Source organism: Oncorhynchus kisutch, linkage group LG5 (genome assembly GCF_002021735.2).
Source record: "Oncorhynchus kisutch isolate 150728-3 linkage group LG5, Okis_V2, whole genome shotgun sequence".
NCBI classification, from domain to species: Eukaryota; Metazoa; Chordata; class Actinopteri; order Salmoniformes; family Salmonidae; genus Oncorhynchus; species Oncorhynchus kisutch.
The window spans coordinates 64,801,850-64,815,998 of NC_034178.2; the positions used below are offsets into that span (position 1 = coordinate 64,801,850).

The following is a 14,149-nucleotide window of genomic DNA, read 5'->3' on the forward strand; positions in this document are numbered from 1 at the left end:
AGCTACAGTATATATAAGACCTTGTTCCAGCTACAGTAGATATGAGATCTTGCTCCAGCTACAGTAGATATAAGACCTTGTTCCAGCTACAGTAAAGAAAGAGACCTTGGTGCAGCTACAGTAGATATAAGACCCTGTTCCAGCTACAGTAGATATAAGACCTTGTTCCAGCTACTGTAGATAAATAGACCTTGTTCCAGCTACAGTATATATAAGACCTTGTTCCAGCTACAGTAAAGAAAGAGACCTTGGTGCAGCTACAGTAGATATAAGACCCTGTTCCAGCTACAGTAGATATAAGACCTTGTTCCAGCTACAGTAAAGAAAGAGACCTTGGTGCAGCTACAGTAGATATAAGACCCTGTTCCAGCTACAGTAGATATAAGACCTTGTTCCAGCTACTGTAGATAAAGAGACCTTGTTCCAGCTACAGTAGATAAAGAGACCTTGCTCCAGCTACAGTAGATAAAGAGACCTTGTTCCAGCTACAGTAGATAAAGAGACCTTGTTCCAGCTACAGTAGATAAAGAGACCTTGCTCCAGCTACAGTAGATAAAGAGATGTTGTTCCAGCTACAGTAGATATAAGACCCTGTTCCAGCTACAGTATATATAAGACCTTGTTCCAGCTACAGTAGATATGAGATCTTGCTCCAGCTACAGTAGATATAAGACCTTGTTCCAGCTACAGTATATATAAGACCTTGTTCCAGCTACAGTAAAGAAAGAGACCTTGGTGCAGCTACAGTATCTATAAGACCCTGTTCCAGCTACAGTAGATATAAGACCTTGTTACAGCTACAGTAGATAAAGAGACCTTGCTCCAGCTACAGTAGGTATAAGACCCTGTTCCAGCTACAGTAGATAAAGAGACCTTGTTCCAGCTACAGTAGATAAAGAGACCTTGCTCCAGCTACAGTAGATATGAGATCTTGCTCCAGCTACAGTAGATATAAGACCTTGTTCCAGCTACAGTAAAGAAAGAGACCTTGGTGCAGCTACAGTAGATATAAGACCCTGTTCCAGCTACAGTAGATATAAGACCTTGTTCCAGCTACTGTAGATAAAGAGACCTTGTTCCAGCTACAGTATATATAAGACCTTGTTCCAGCTACAGTAAAGAAAGAGACCTTGGTGCAGCTACAGTAGATATAAGACCCTGTTCCAGCTACAGTAGATATAAGACCTTGTTCCAGCTACTGTAGATAAAGAGACCTTGTTCCAGCTACAGTAGATAAAGAGACCTTGCTCCAGCTACAGTAGGTATAAGACCCTGTTCCAGCTACAGTAGATAAAGAGACCTTGTTCCAGCTACAGTAGATATAAGACCCTGTTCCAGCTACAGTATATATAGACCTTGTTCCAGCTACAGTAGATATGAGATCTTTCTCCAGCTACAGTAGATATAAGACCCTGTTCCAGCTACAGTAGGTATAAGACCCTGCTCCAGCTACAGTAGGTTTAAGACCTTGTTCCAGCTACAGTAGATATAAGACCCTGTTCCAGCTGCGGTAGATATAAGACCCTGCTCCAGCTACAGTAGGTATAAGACCTTGTTCCAGCTACAGTAGGTATAAGACCCTGTTCCAGCTACAGTAGATATAAGACCCTGTTCCAGCTACGGTAGATATAAGACCTTGGGTAATTAGAGCAGTAAAAAATACATGTTTTGTCATACCCGTGGTGTACGTTCTGATATACCATGGCTGTCAGCCAATCAGCATTCATGGTTTATCAATAGATTTAGAACACATAATTTAGAATGGTCCCACTTTACTGTATCAGTAGTTGGTCAAACTTAAACTTGCAAGGCAATCACGAAGGGCAGGTATAGGCTGTACAAGGGATGGGTAACTCCAGTCCTCGGGGGACAGGGTTCTGTCACACTTTTTCCCATCCCTAGCAGACACAACTGACTTAAAATAATTGCATTCTAAACTGAAGACCATGATTAGTTGATTATTGGAGTCAGGTGTGTTAGCTGGGGTTGGGACAAATGTGTGACACCAATCAGGCCCCCGAGGATGGGAGTTGCCCATCCATTGGCTATAGTGTAGATGTACAGTCTCTGATTCTCTATGGCTGCGTTTACACAGCTAATTCAGATCTTTTCCACTAACTGGTCTTATGAACAATTAGATCAGCTATTTTGACAATAATATGGCAAAAGATTAGAATTGGGCTTCCTGTGTAAATGTAGCCATTGATACACAGTAGCCTACTTAGTTAACTGAGAAACCTGTAGAAATGTGTACTCCTGTAGATGTGAAATAATTGCATGGTGAAACATGCCAAAGAACCAGAAAAGCAAGGCGAAGCAATTAAGGCATTCTTGAAAGTCAGGACAATCCTTGAAGAAACATTGTTTTTATAGTTATAAATATATATTTGGCAAGCAGTAGGCATTCAAAATTAAATGTGGAGTGGAGCTTATAGTTATGTGATGATTTCCCGTGCTCCACGTACCTTCAAAATTATTCAGCAATCTTAAAGTATTAGAAAAACACAGTTTCCATCATCATTTGTCACAACCAAAAGAATCCCTACATCGAAATCCTAAAAATGTTGTCGATCTTTCAAACATTTCTACAATACTGTATCTGCCGTTTCCATTACACATGTCGTAAACATTTCTACAATACTGTATCTGCCGTTTCCATTACACATGTCGTAAACATTTCTACAATACTGTATCTGCCGTTTCCATTACACATGTCGTAAACATTTCTACCCCAAAAAAATCTGCGACATTGCTTTTGTCATATAAACCGGGGTCAATGAAAACCTGCCTATTGACAAACAAACTAAATTAAATGGTGCCATGGTCTCAACTCTAGAGCATGCAAGTTGCCCACCATGGTTCATGGACAGCTACAGGATGATCCAGAAAGCAGGTGGGTTGGTAACTTTGGGCTGCGTTTAGACAGGAATCGCAATTCTGATATTTTTATCACAAGTTGGTCTTTTGACCGATCACATCAGATATTTTCACATCAGATATTTGTCATAGCTGATCTTATTGGTTAAAATACCAATTAGTGAAAGAAAGACCAGCATTGTGCTGCCTGTCTAAACGCAGCCTCTTTAGCCCATGGGCTGGTCTCACAGGAGAAAATATATATATTTTGTGTTTAAAAATATAATAATTTCGCTAATTGTCTGCTGTCCCATTTCACAGACACCAGCCCAATGGGTTGATGTGTCCGAAATGCCCGGACTGATTTCTGGTTCCCTGTGCCCGACCCTGTGATCTGGTTCTAGCCCCTCCCTGGGATCTGGTTCCAGCTCGACCCTGTGATCCGGTTCTAGTCCGTCCCTGGGATCTGGTTCCAGCCAGACCCTGTGATCTGGTTCTAGCCCGTCCCTGGGATCTAGTTCCAGCCCGACCCTGTGATCTGGTTCTAGCCCATCCCTGGAATCTGGTTCCAGCCCGAAACTGGGATCTGGTTCCAGTTCGACACTGGGATCTGGTTCCAGTTCGACACTGGGATCTGGTTCCAGTTCGACACTGGGATCTGGTTCCAGTTCGACACTTGGATCTGGTTCCAGTTCGACACTGGGATCTGGTTCCAGTCCGACACTGGGATCTGGTTCCAGTCCGACACTGGGATCTGGTTCCAGTCCGACACTGGGATCTGGTTCCAGCCCGACACTGGGATCTGGTTCCAGCCCGACACTGGGATCTGGTTCCAGCCCGACACTGTGATTTGGTCCCAGATCTAGACCACCACTAAAACAGCTGATTCCACTGCACTAATTAAGGATTTGACTATACATTGATTAATTGCATCGGGTATGTTAGAGACAGACATGAAGACTTGTATTTTTAATTGTAAGTTTTTGTTGTTGTTGCAAAAATACCTGCACATGTGACATGTCCCTATAATATGTAACTAGCTATGTACTAGCCTAAAAAGTAAAAAGGAGGTTGGGGTCAATACTGCATTCGCGCAAAACTGAAAGCGTGAACCACCGCATTTAACCATGGAAAGAGGTCTGGGAATATTGTTGAATATAAACAGTGTAGTTATTCCTTCCACAAGGCAATCAAACAAGCAGAAGGTCAGTACAGGGACAAAGTGGAGTCGCAATGGAACGGCTCAGACATGAGACGTATGTGGCAGGGTCTACAGGCAATCACTGACTACAAAAAGAAAACCAGCCAAGTCACGGACATCGACGTCTTGCTTCCAGACAAACTAAACACCTTCTTTGCCCGCTTTGAGGATAATACAGTGCCACCGTCCTGGCCTGCTAACAAGGACTGCGCCCCCCTCCCCCCCCTCTCCTTCTCCCTGGCGGACGTGAGTAAAACATTTAAATGTGTTAACCCTCGCAAGGCTGCTGGCCCAGACGACATCCCTAGCCGCATCCTCAGAGCATGGGCAGACCAGCTGGCTGGTGTGTTTACGGACATATTCAATCGCTCCCTATCCCAGTCTGTTGTCCCCACATGCTTCAAGATGGCTACCATTGTTCCTGTACCCAAGAAGGCAAACATAACTGAACTAAATGACTATCGCCCCAGAGCACTCACTTCTGTCATCATGAAGTGCTTTGAGAGACTAGTCAAGGATCATATCACCTCCACCTTACCGGTGGTACACCCTAGACACACTTCAGTTTGCATACCGCCCCAACAGGTCCACAGACAACGCAATTGCCATTAAACTGCACACTGCCCTATCCCATCTGGACAAGAATACCTATGTAAGAATGCTGTTCATTAACTACAGCTCAGCATTCAACACCATTAATACCCTCCAAGCTCATTATCAAGCTGGAGGCCCTGGGTCTCAAACCCCCCTGTTCAATTGGGTCCTGGACTTTCTGACGGGCCGTCCCCAGGTGGTGAAGGTAGGAAACAACATCTCCACTTCGCTGACCCTCAACACTGGGGCCCCACAAGGGTGCGTGCTCAGCCGCCTCCTGTACTCCCTGTTCACCCACGACTGCGCGGCCATGCACGCCTCCAACTCAATCATCAAGTTTGCAGACGACACAACAGTAGTGGGCTTGATTTCCAACAACGACGAGAAAGCTTACAGGGAGGAGGTGAGGGCACTCGTATTTGTGTGTATTAGGTAGTTGTTGGGGAATTGTTCGAGTTCTTGTTAGATATTACTGCACTGTCGGAACTAGAAGCCCAAGCATTTCATTACACTCGCATTAACATCTGCTAACCATGTGTATGTGACCAATAACATTTGATTTGATTTGATATACATGACAATAACTTAGCCTATACTGAGCTCAAAGTTGGCCGTGGAGTAGGCTATCCGAATCGACTGGCTATGTATTTTCATAGCTACATCATCTCCATAAACTCTGATTTCTTGAACCACAGTGTAACCGGAGTGGTTGTCAATCAGCTTGATAGTTCCTATCCCATCCCCCTTCATCTCGTTTTCTTTCTCCCCATATTCCCTCTGTTATCGGCAGGGGTCGCATGGCATTCAGTATGGAAAAGAGTAGTCGAACTATATAACTCCAAGTGAACGCATGGATCAACACTCCTACATGACAAAGCGGACATGGAGTGAGCGCGCCGCTGGAAAATAGAAACAGACGAACGTTTTGGGAGATAGAACTAGATTGGCTATCTTTTTACATTGACCTTGGGTTGTTGTAAACAATTACAACGTTTGTTCATGTATAGTTGCTGAAACATCTATATTTTTCACTCAAAGTTAACTTTACGCGTATTTTTCCTTCTGCGAACACAAATAGATATTGCCTATTTATCCATAGAGCATCATCGCAGAAGCTTGATAGTGCTGAAGTGAGAACACCAGCGGATGTGAGGAGATAGTGTTTTTATAGACTCAACCCCCTTTTCTTTCAATCATTCTCTTTCTTTTTGTTTGGTCCAACAATAGAGAGAGAGAGAGAGAAATAGGGAGAGAGAGAGAGAGAGAGTCACAGGCATTGGACCTGCTTTTATGCCGTCAGTCTTGCGGACCCTGAGATGGACGTGAGATTTTATCCAGCACCCCCTTCAAGCGTGGGCTCATGTACATTACCAACTGATTCAAGTTGCCTGACCTCTTTGGACTATTATCACTGCAACAAGGTAATTACTATTAACTACTAACTACTTAGGCTGTAGACTACATTTGGATAAGAAAGTTGCATTCCTTTCTTAGTTGCGCAAATTTGTTGCATGCGGCTATTCTGCATTTGTCATCCTTGCATATTGATAACAATAGTGCCAAATATGACTCTACCTGAAATATAATCTCATGACATGCATCGCAAAGGCTACAGCTTTTAAAGAGCATTTCATAATTGAGATGGGTACATTTATCGAAACTTTCCTGCATTTTTGTAGCATTCAGACTCAAGCTCCGCAGTAACTCTTTGGAAGTTGACAACCTCTTTAACCTGGAAATGTCTCCTTAAAAGGTGTATCGCTATTATGAGCAATTTGACAAACATTTCACTGCAATGGGTATGTAAGTTGTAGGTATGCTATAGGCGCGGTGCTGTAGATCCCATGCAGAAGTAATGGTGAGCACCATGCATGTCCTGTCCAGTGCAGATAGCCTCAAAGTATTCGATCAAATACGGACGTAATTACGCACAGTTTTCTGGGTTTACTGTCTACTGTAAACTCATAATTATCGCGATATTACGCCCAAATCGGTCCCTGCAGAAGAACACTAAATATATAATTATTTTATTTCATGACGTACTACACAATAGTTTAATAACTGCATTCACCACAATGGTAAAAAGAACAATAATTCAAACCAAAGCCACTCCGCATAATAACTTATCTAAACATAATCTAGTTTTTCAGTTCCCCCGTAAAAAGTCGCCGTGTCACAAGTATTTTATCAGACACATATGGTCATGTTTTTAAGGATGTTACAGAATTGCAGGACTATTAATTCCAATACACCTGCAACGCATATTAGACATAATAAGAACAGCCTAATGATACACAATGGGCATTCACTTCAACGAGCCCAGCATTTACATGAACAATCAGCCCATAGGGTAGGCTAGCCTTTACTTATAGCCCATGGTACCGTAGCCTACTAACACACTATGTGAATGTATACTAGCATCTATTCATCCTTTATCTCAGTTAATCATATATGGATGCATGATATCCACGACAATGAATAATGTTTGATTGGAGCAGAAATGTGAACTCTCCTGATTAGATTATTGCCCTTGGGATAAAAACTGCACCTGTCGGCAAAGTTTCGTTTAACAGTTATTGGGTGGAGTGAGGCTAAAAAAACCTCACAAAACCATTGAAGCTAAACATTTATGTGTCGCTATTTTCATCCCACACGGCTAATATCGTAATATGAAACATATGGATGGACGAAAATGTACGCATGGCAAACCAATCACGCCTTTTACAGCCTATACCGCATCGAGCTCTTTTAACCTACATTTTTCCTAACATCTTGAACATTTTAAAAACATTCCTCCTCATGTTCATTTTCAATCTGGATTCGAATGTATCGTGGGTACATTACTTATGTCTGCTTTGTTATATGATCACGTTGCAAACAGTTAAAATGTACCCGCCTGGGAATTTCTAGTGCGCCCTGCAATATATAGGACCGTTTATTGCTAACAGAAATAACTAAAAGTAATAAAATACCACGGACTAATGTTTTTAAATGCCTTCATTTTGGGATTAGATTGCTCAATAATGACACAAGAAGTAGTCCGACATATTTTGAATAAATACAGTACGTACTCACTGGGCACAGACGTCAATTCAATGTCTATTCCATGTTGGTTCAACGTACAGTATTTTCATTGTAATGACGTGGAAACAATGCTGATTCAACCAGCGTGTGCCCAGTGGGTACTACTATGCAGAAACAGTGGCAATCACACTGCCACAGATTGTCTAGTACGCGTTATGTTAGTGAGATTTCCTCAGTCAAACACAAAGCATTATCAGATCTCCGATCTTCTCAAACCTGAAACATGTATGCATAAAGCCCGAAAATAGTTTATTTGCCAATCTTTAATTAAGCCCAATGATCTTATTTAGGCTATACAATATACGTAGAGCTACGGCTGGCACAATTACTGTTAATGTCTTTTTATTTTATATTTGTTCTAGTGAATATTTATTACGGAGACCGCGGCCATTTGGCTGGCCAATTACCGTCATCCAAAATCCCCCCAAATTCCATGATGTGACAGCCCTATGTGGGACTATCATGTTGGATATTATGGAAGCACCTTATTACTCAACTCTTTATATAAACTACATCAAGATAAGAGAGACATGAAAAAAAGTGTTGTTTATATTGAAGCCTGGTGGTTCAGAGGCATCAGGATTTTATTTATCCATTATGTCCAGCACCAGTTGACACTTTATCGAATCTGGCTGCCTGTCAATGCTATGCTCAAGGTAAAAGTTATATAAACATTTTGTCGGTAAATACAAAGCTACTTGCTCCAGGAGAGTGGATGATATAACTGAAATGTGTTTTATTAGCATATATCTGTCTATGATAGCTGTTCTTAGATTATAAATTAAAACCTTGGGTATAAAATATGTCTTTAATCGCTTTGCACTGTCACACACTTGTAAGTAGTTCAAGATCGAATGTGGATTTGCTTTCCCATGACTTGGGCCCCCTGGCTTTGAATGCAAATGTACCATCATGATTCAATGAACTCTTGTTTGCACTAATGTTGCCAAGTTCGGTAAGAGGAGATGCTGGATGCATAGACAGCATCACACAGCCTTGTTGTTACTAAATTGAAGTGTGTCCACACTGCACATTGACATACCATCTGTGGCACCACAGTGCACCAAAACAAATGAAATCGTATGCTGCCTTTTTTATGACAGTTCATTTTTGCATCAATCTTATATCACCAATGAAACTGTAGATGTGTGCTGTCTATGACACTATCCCTGAAAATTTGGGAGCTGTATATAATTGGCCCTCCTAACAATGACTGATGCAATCTTGTACAGTGTTGCTGTTTGAACCAGAAGTGGCTTACATGGAAACAGGGCCAAGCAGTATAAACAGCTTGTAGGCTACTTCCTGTGCTAGCTAACGTGCTAAAGTGAGACGACTGCATTTCCTGCTGGTTCAGTGTAAACGAGACCTCTGTTAAAATGGCATACACACCAGAAGCCGTAATAGGGTTAATAATGCCAGGAACTTACAGGATGTATAAAATGCAGGGGCAGTTTTATCATTGGAATGTGATACAAAACGAAGAAACGGCGTGCTTTAGGACCATGTGGACCCCTCTGCGCGGTCGGGTCGGCTGTTTGGAGTGTTTTTCCCAACTGGATAAAAAAAAAATAATCGAATAATATTATGTCCCCTCTACCACTTCTAAATCAAAAGTTGCTCCCCTGGTAAAATGTATTAGCTAAATCGGGCTGGATGTTTGGGTTTGTGATCAGTGAATTTCGTGGATCTGGATTGACAAGCAATATCAAGAGCTCTCATGGATAGAGTCAGTGTAATGTATGGACATCTTGATGAAGAGGGCACATCTTCTCCTCCACAAATACATAATGGGGCAGGTTCCCGGTCACAGATCAAGTAAAAATATTTTATTTAACTCAGCAAGTCAGTTAATAAAAACAAATTCTTATTTACAATGACGGCTAAACCCAGACGACGCTGGGTCAATTGTGCACCGTCCTATGGCATTCCCAATCACAGCCAGATGTGATTCAGCCTGGATTTGACCCGGACTAAACTGGACTAAAAAAAGCAAGCTCAATGGGGAATCTCCATTGAAAATGCTTTGTCCGGGAAATCACTCTGACATCCTGCATACTTCAGTTAGAGGCGCATTTAATGATGCCATTTCTAAACAACACATACATGTATGCATGTACTGTATGTTTATAGTGGAACATTGAATGTATTAAGTAGACCTACGTTTAAAGACCATGTCTAGTAACTCCTTATACTCTATCATAAACCCAATGTAGAACAACCCAAGCATCATCCTGACATCACACAATACACTATGAACAGTAGTAATGTTTACATGTCAAAGGGGGGAGGGGGGGGGGGGGGGTAGCCCCTTTACATCACAAAGTGACCAGTCAAAAAGACTGAACATCATTACTTCTATTCATTCTGATATTAACTCTCTGGGCCCACGCCTCTTCAACTCTCTCCAAGTGGCATTGTCCTGCATAGTCTGCGTCTCCAATGGCATAATATTCTCTATATAGTGCACTACTTTTGACTGGGGTCCATAGAGTCCCCCATATGGCTCTGGTCTAAAGTAGTGCACTATATTGGGAATAACTTTCTATAGGGCCCTGGTCTAAAGTAGTGCACTATATAGGGAATAGTGTTCTATAGGGCTCTGGTCTAAAGTAGGGCACTATATATGGAACATGGTTCTATAGGGCTCTGGTCTAAAGTAGTGCACTATATAGAGAGTAGGGTGCCATTTGGAATGCACATGTCGACTCTGCAATTGGCCATGAGTCATCCTCACTTTTAGCCACAGATTCTCTCTCTCTCTCTCTCTCTCTCTCTCTCTCTCTCTCTCTCAATGAGAGTGGGTGTATTGTTGGTTCAGTATAGCTCCGTACACTAGGCGCATACCAGCACTAAAGGGACACTACTTCTTCATGTTTGGTTGAGAGACTTTTTGTCAAATTCATAATGACTTGTCATTTTAATTATTCGATTGGTTGGAAATATATAGTGAAAGGTGTGGTGTACTATACATATTTGCACTGCGTAAGTATACAGTACAATGTTTACAAAAAGTACATATCTCTGTTAGTCTGAAGCTACATTTATGCATGTCCTGCATTTTTAATTGGTGTTATGCCTCAAGGCAAGATTACATTTTTTTATTTAACCAGGCAAGTCAGTCAAGAACAAATTCTTATTTACAATGACAGCCTACAAGGGAACAGTGCGTTAACTGGTCTAGGAACAGTGGGTTAACTGGTCTAGGAACAGTGCGTTAACTGCCTTGTTCAGGGGAAGAACAACAGATTGTTACTTTGTCAGCTTGGGGTTTCAATCCAGCAACCTTTCGGTTCCTGGCCCAACACTCTAACCACTAGGCTACCTGCTGTCCCATCTATGGTGAATATGATTTAATGGGAGTAAGCCTCAGGTGTACAATGTTTCCACTGTTTCCGCCATACACCATACCTGCATGTACACTCTTAAATCCACACAATCAGAACTGCCCTGATTAAGGCTGCCTTCCCTTTTACCAATTAGCCACCACAAGGTACTCAATGTTTTTTGAGTATCGATCAAACACTTCTTACAAATTGGCTAGTTACAAAACTATACATCACCCTATTTTAGTTTGGGACGTCCCAATTTCACCCATATTAAAAGATTGATGGAATAGTCCAAAGTATGACCATGGTGGGGGTGGCCTTTCTCATGTTTAATCTCACAGAATGTGTTATTTTTTGCACTTCTCTCTCGTAACATGACCTTAACACATTCACCTTCATACATTTTGCTGACAGGTGAATCCGAGGCAGCACTGCTATTCTCCCTGGAAAAGCATTAGCCCATGTATACTCTAAAGAAGGGATTTTTTTATTGACAGATGGTCAGGGGGGCGGAACATACTTACAAATCATTTGTAAACTGCAAATTGAGCACAAAAATATTCTATATTTTACTGAAACATAATCCATCGAACCTGGCTTACATCTGTATACAGTCATATATTCTTCTCTATTATGCGTGGATTACTTTGTAACAGATTTACAAAATAAAAATAATTGGAGCTGATTTGAAGGTACTTTTACAGTCTTATAATAAAATCCCCTGCCAGTTGGGGAACGCTGCCGTAACGAGAAGGAATGGCAGGCAGCGGAGCGCACACACACACACACACACACACACACACACACACACACACACTGCAGCTCCACTGGTACGGTAGTACATCAACAGTGCACTGTACATCACAATCAACCTAAACCATCTCAAAAATACAAAATTAGATATTCACTGTAAAAAGTTTCATTTGCAAGTACTTCGCTGGATGTACAGTACATACATGTTCTGTACAAGTTTGATTGGTTGGTGGTACCACTTCCTGCTATTAATCACGCATTCCTCCATGTGACCGAGCCTCTCTTTATTTACGTCGCCGGCAGTGGCAATGTCAAAAGGTCATGAGGAAAAATCAGGTAGCCTGGAGCTGATTACATCTCTGAGTTAATGATAAGTACGGAGTCATTCTCTAGGGGAAGTTGAGCTGAAATTGCCTTCCACACAGCGACTGCACCATTACGTTAGAAAATGATTTCTAACCAGCCTCCCCTCATCGTCGTGGTATGACTTATTTATTAAAAACACAAGAACAAATAGCAAGGAGAGGCAACGGAGAACTGCGATCAAAGCAGTTTCCTAAAAAATATTTTATGCATTTTAAGTGAGTTAAAAGTATTTTCCCGACGATAGCAAAGTATCAGTTTACGGTGGAGAGATGGTTAGGTCAACGGGATCTTCATATTTTTCACATAATTTGAACAGGCAAAAAAGAAGACCTCTAAAATGAACAAACCTGACTTTATTTTGATGCCGTGCCTGTGGTGACCTGATTTCCTGCCTTTATAGACCTACCTGGCATATTCCTAGAGTCACAGACAGTGGTTGTAACTGTGACTAGGCCATTTACTGTGAAAGGCTGCTGGCTCTATATATAATAGGAGACGGATCCAGTAATACCTGCAGTAAATAAGAACCCGGGTCCTCAGGGATTGAGCCTGGACTCCAGTTTAACCTGCAGAAGAAAGATCCTCACAGACACAATCCCACAGCTCTCCATGCTTGAGCCCTTACACATGAGTCTCATGGCATCGCTAAAAGAAGGGTTGACAGTTTATGAAGTTTAATGTAAAAGTTGTCTAAAAATAGATGAAATAGTTTAGTTTATCACCTGCATCCAAATTAGATGAATGTCTGTTTGCTGTTGGTAATAGTGTGACACATACCAGTGTATATTGTAATTGTAGTACTATCTTTATATCAATAGCTTCAGCCCTTTTTTATCAACATGATGTTTCTTTCTTTATTAATTAGAATGAATTACAATTGAAAATGTAATGCATTAAGATTAATTTACATAGATCATTGAAATCATTTGCATGCATAATCATCACAGTAAGTGAGTCATAGTCACATTCTGTAACAATAGAAGAAATGAAAGGTCGACATGGTGATATGTGCTGGAGCTGCTGTATGCTTACCCCTCACAAAGTCATATTAACTCTCATTATTGTCAGTGCTGTTCAAGCACACAATGTAGCGCCCACCTCCGGATCTGGAAGTGTTGGGGGGCTTGCTTCCTCCCCTCTTCCCCTTCCCCCCTAGAACAGCGTGGTTTGTCAGAGTGCTTAAAACGATACCTCTATCTCTCTCTCTCTCCCTCTCTCTCTTCCCTCTCTTAAGCCACTTTATATTCAGTTTCTTGATTGTTTCGGGGGGTGAGGAGGGTAAGGGGTTTTGAGGGGTGTGTGGGGAGGGGGCCCTTTATTTTTCAGCCACCGTGTCTTTAATGTCACTCAGCGATGTGGAAACCAAAATGAGCCTTGCCACCAGATGTGTTCCAGCCCAGATAGTGACTTGAAAGACAAACGTTTATTGTTTTAGTGCACTTGGTGTGGTTCAAACCCAAACTGCATGAAATGCTGATTGATGGATCTGACTAAAAGAAGGAGAGAGAGAAAGTGAGTGAGCGAGAGAGAGAGAGAGAGAATCTGCTCTGTGCGACTTAACCGTTTCCTCGCTGCACTGAGGAGGAAAACCCCTGACAGCATTTCACAGCAAGAGATATTCACAGGTTCAGCCCTTTGTTTTCAGCATACCTACGTACCTTTCGAAAAACAAAAACCTTTCTCTAACAAGGTTTGAAAGTTCTTTCAGTTTTAAAGGCAAAAAATATGGAAATCCTATAGAACAGCACTGAAAATGACTGTATCTACGAAGGAGCTGATCGTGGACTACAGGAAACAGAGGGCCGAGCACTCACCCATCCACATCTACAGGGCTGTTGTGGAATTGGTCGAGAGCTTCAAGTTCCTCTGTGTCCACATCACTAAGGAACTATCATGGTCCAAACACACCAACACAGTCGTGAAGAGGGCACAACAACACCTCTTCCCCCTCAGGAGGCTGACAAGA

General features: G+C 41.9%; 1 protein-coding gene across 3 annotated transcripts in view; it reads left to right on the forward strand.

Moving 5' to 3' along the window:
* The first annotated feature begins 5,516 nt into the window (after positions 1-5,516).
* The window catches only part of LOC109891654 (TOX high mobility group box family member 2), a 205,132-nt gene continuing 196,499 nt past the window's right edge, over positions 5,517-14,149 (forward strand). The window contains exon 1 of one of the 3 annotated variants that reach the window (XM_031825676.1): positions 5,517-6,072. In XM_031825676.1, coding sequence (XP_031681536.1) covers positions 5,968-6,072 — 105 coding nt within the window. In that variant the 5' untranslated portion in view covers positions 5,517-5,967. The remainder of the gene's footprint in view (positions 6,073-14,149) is intronic. The other 2 variants (XM_020484174.2, XM_031825675.1) reach the window with 2 other exon arrangements.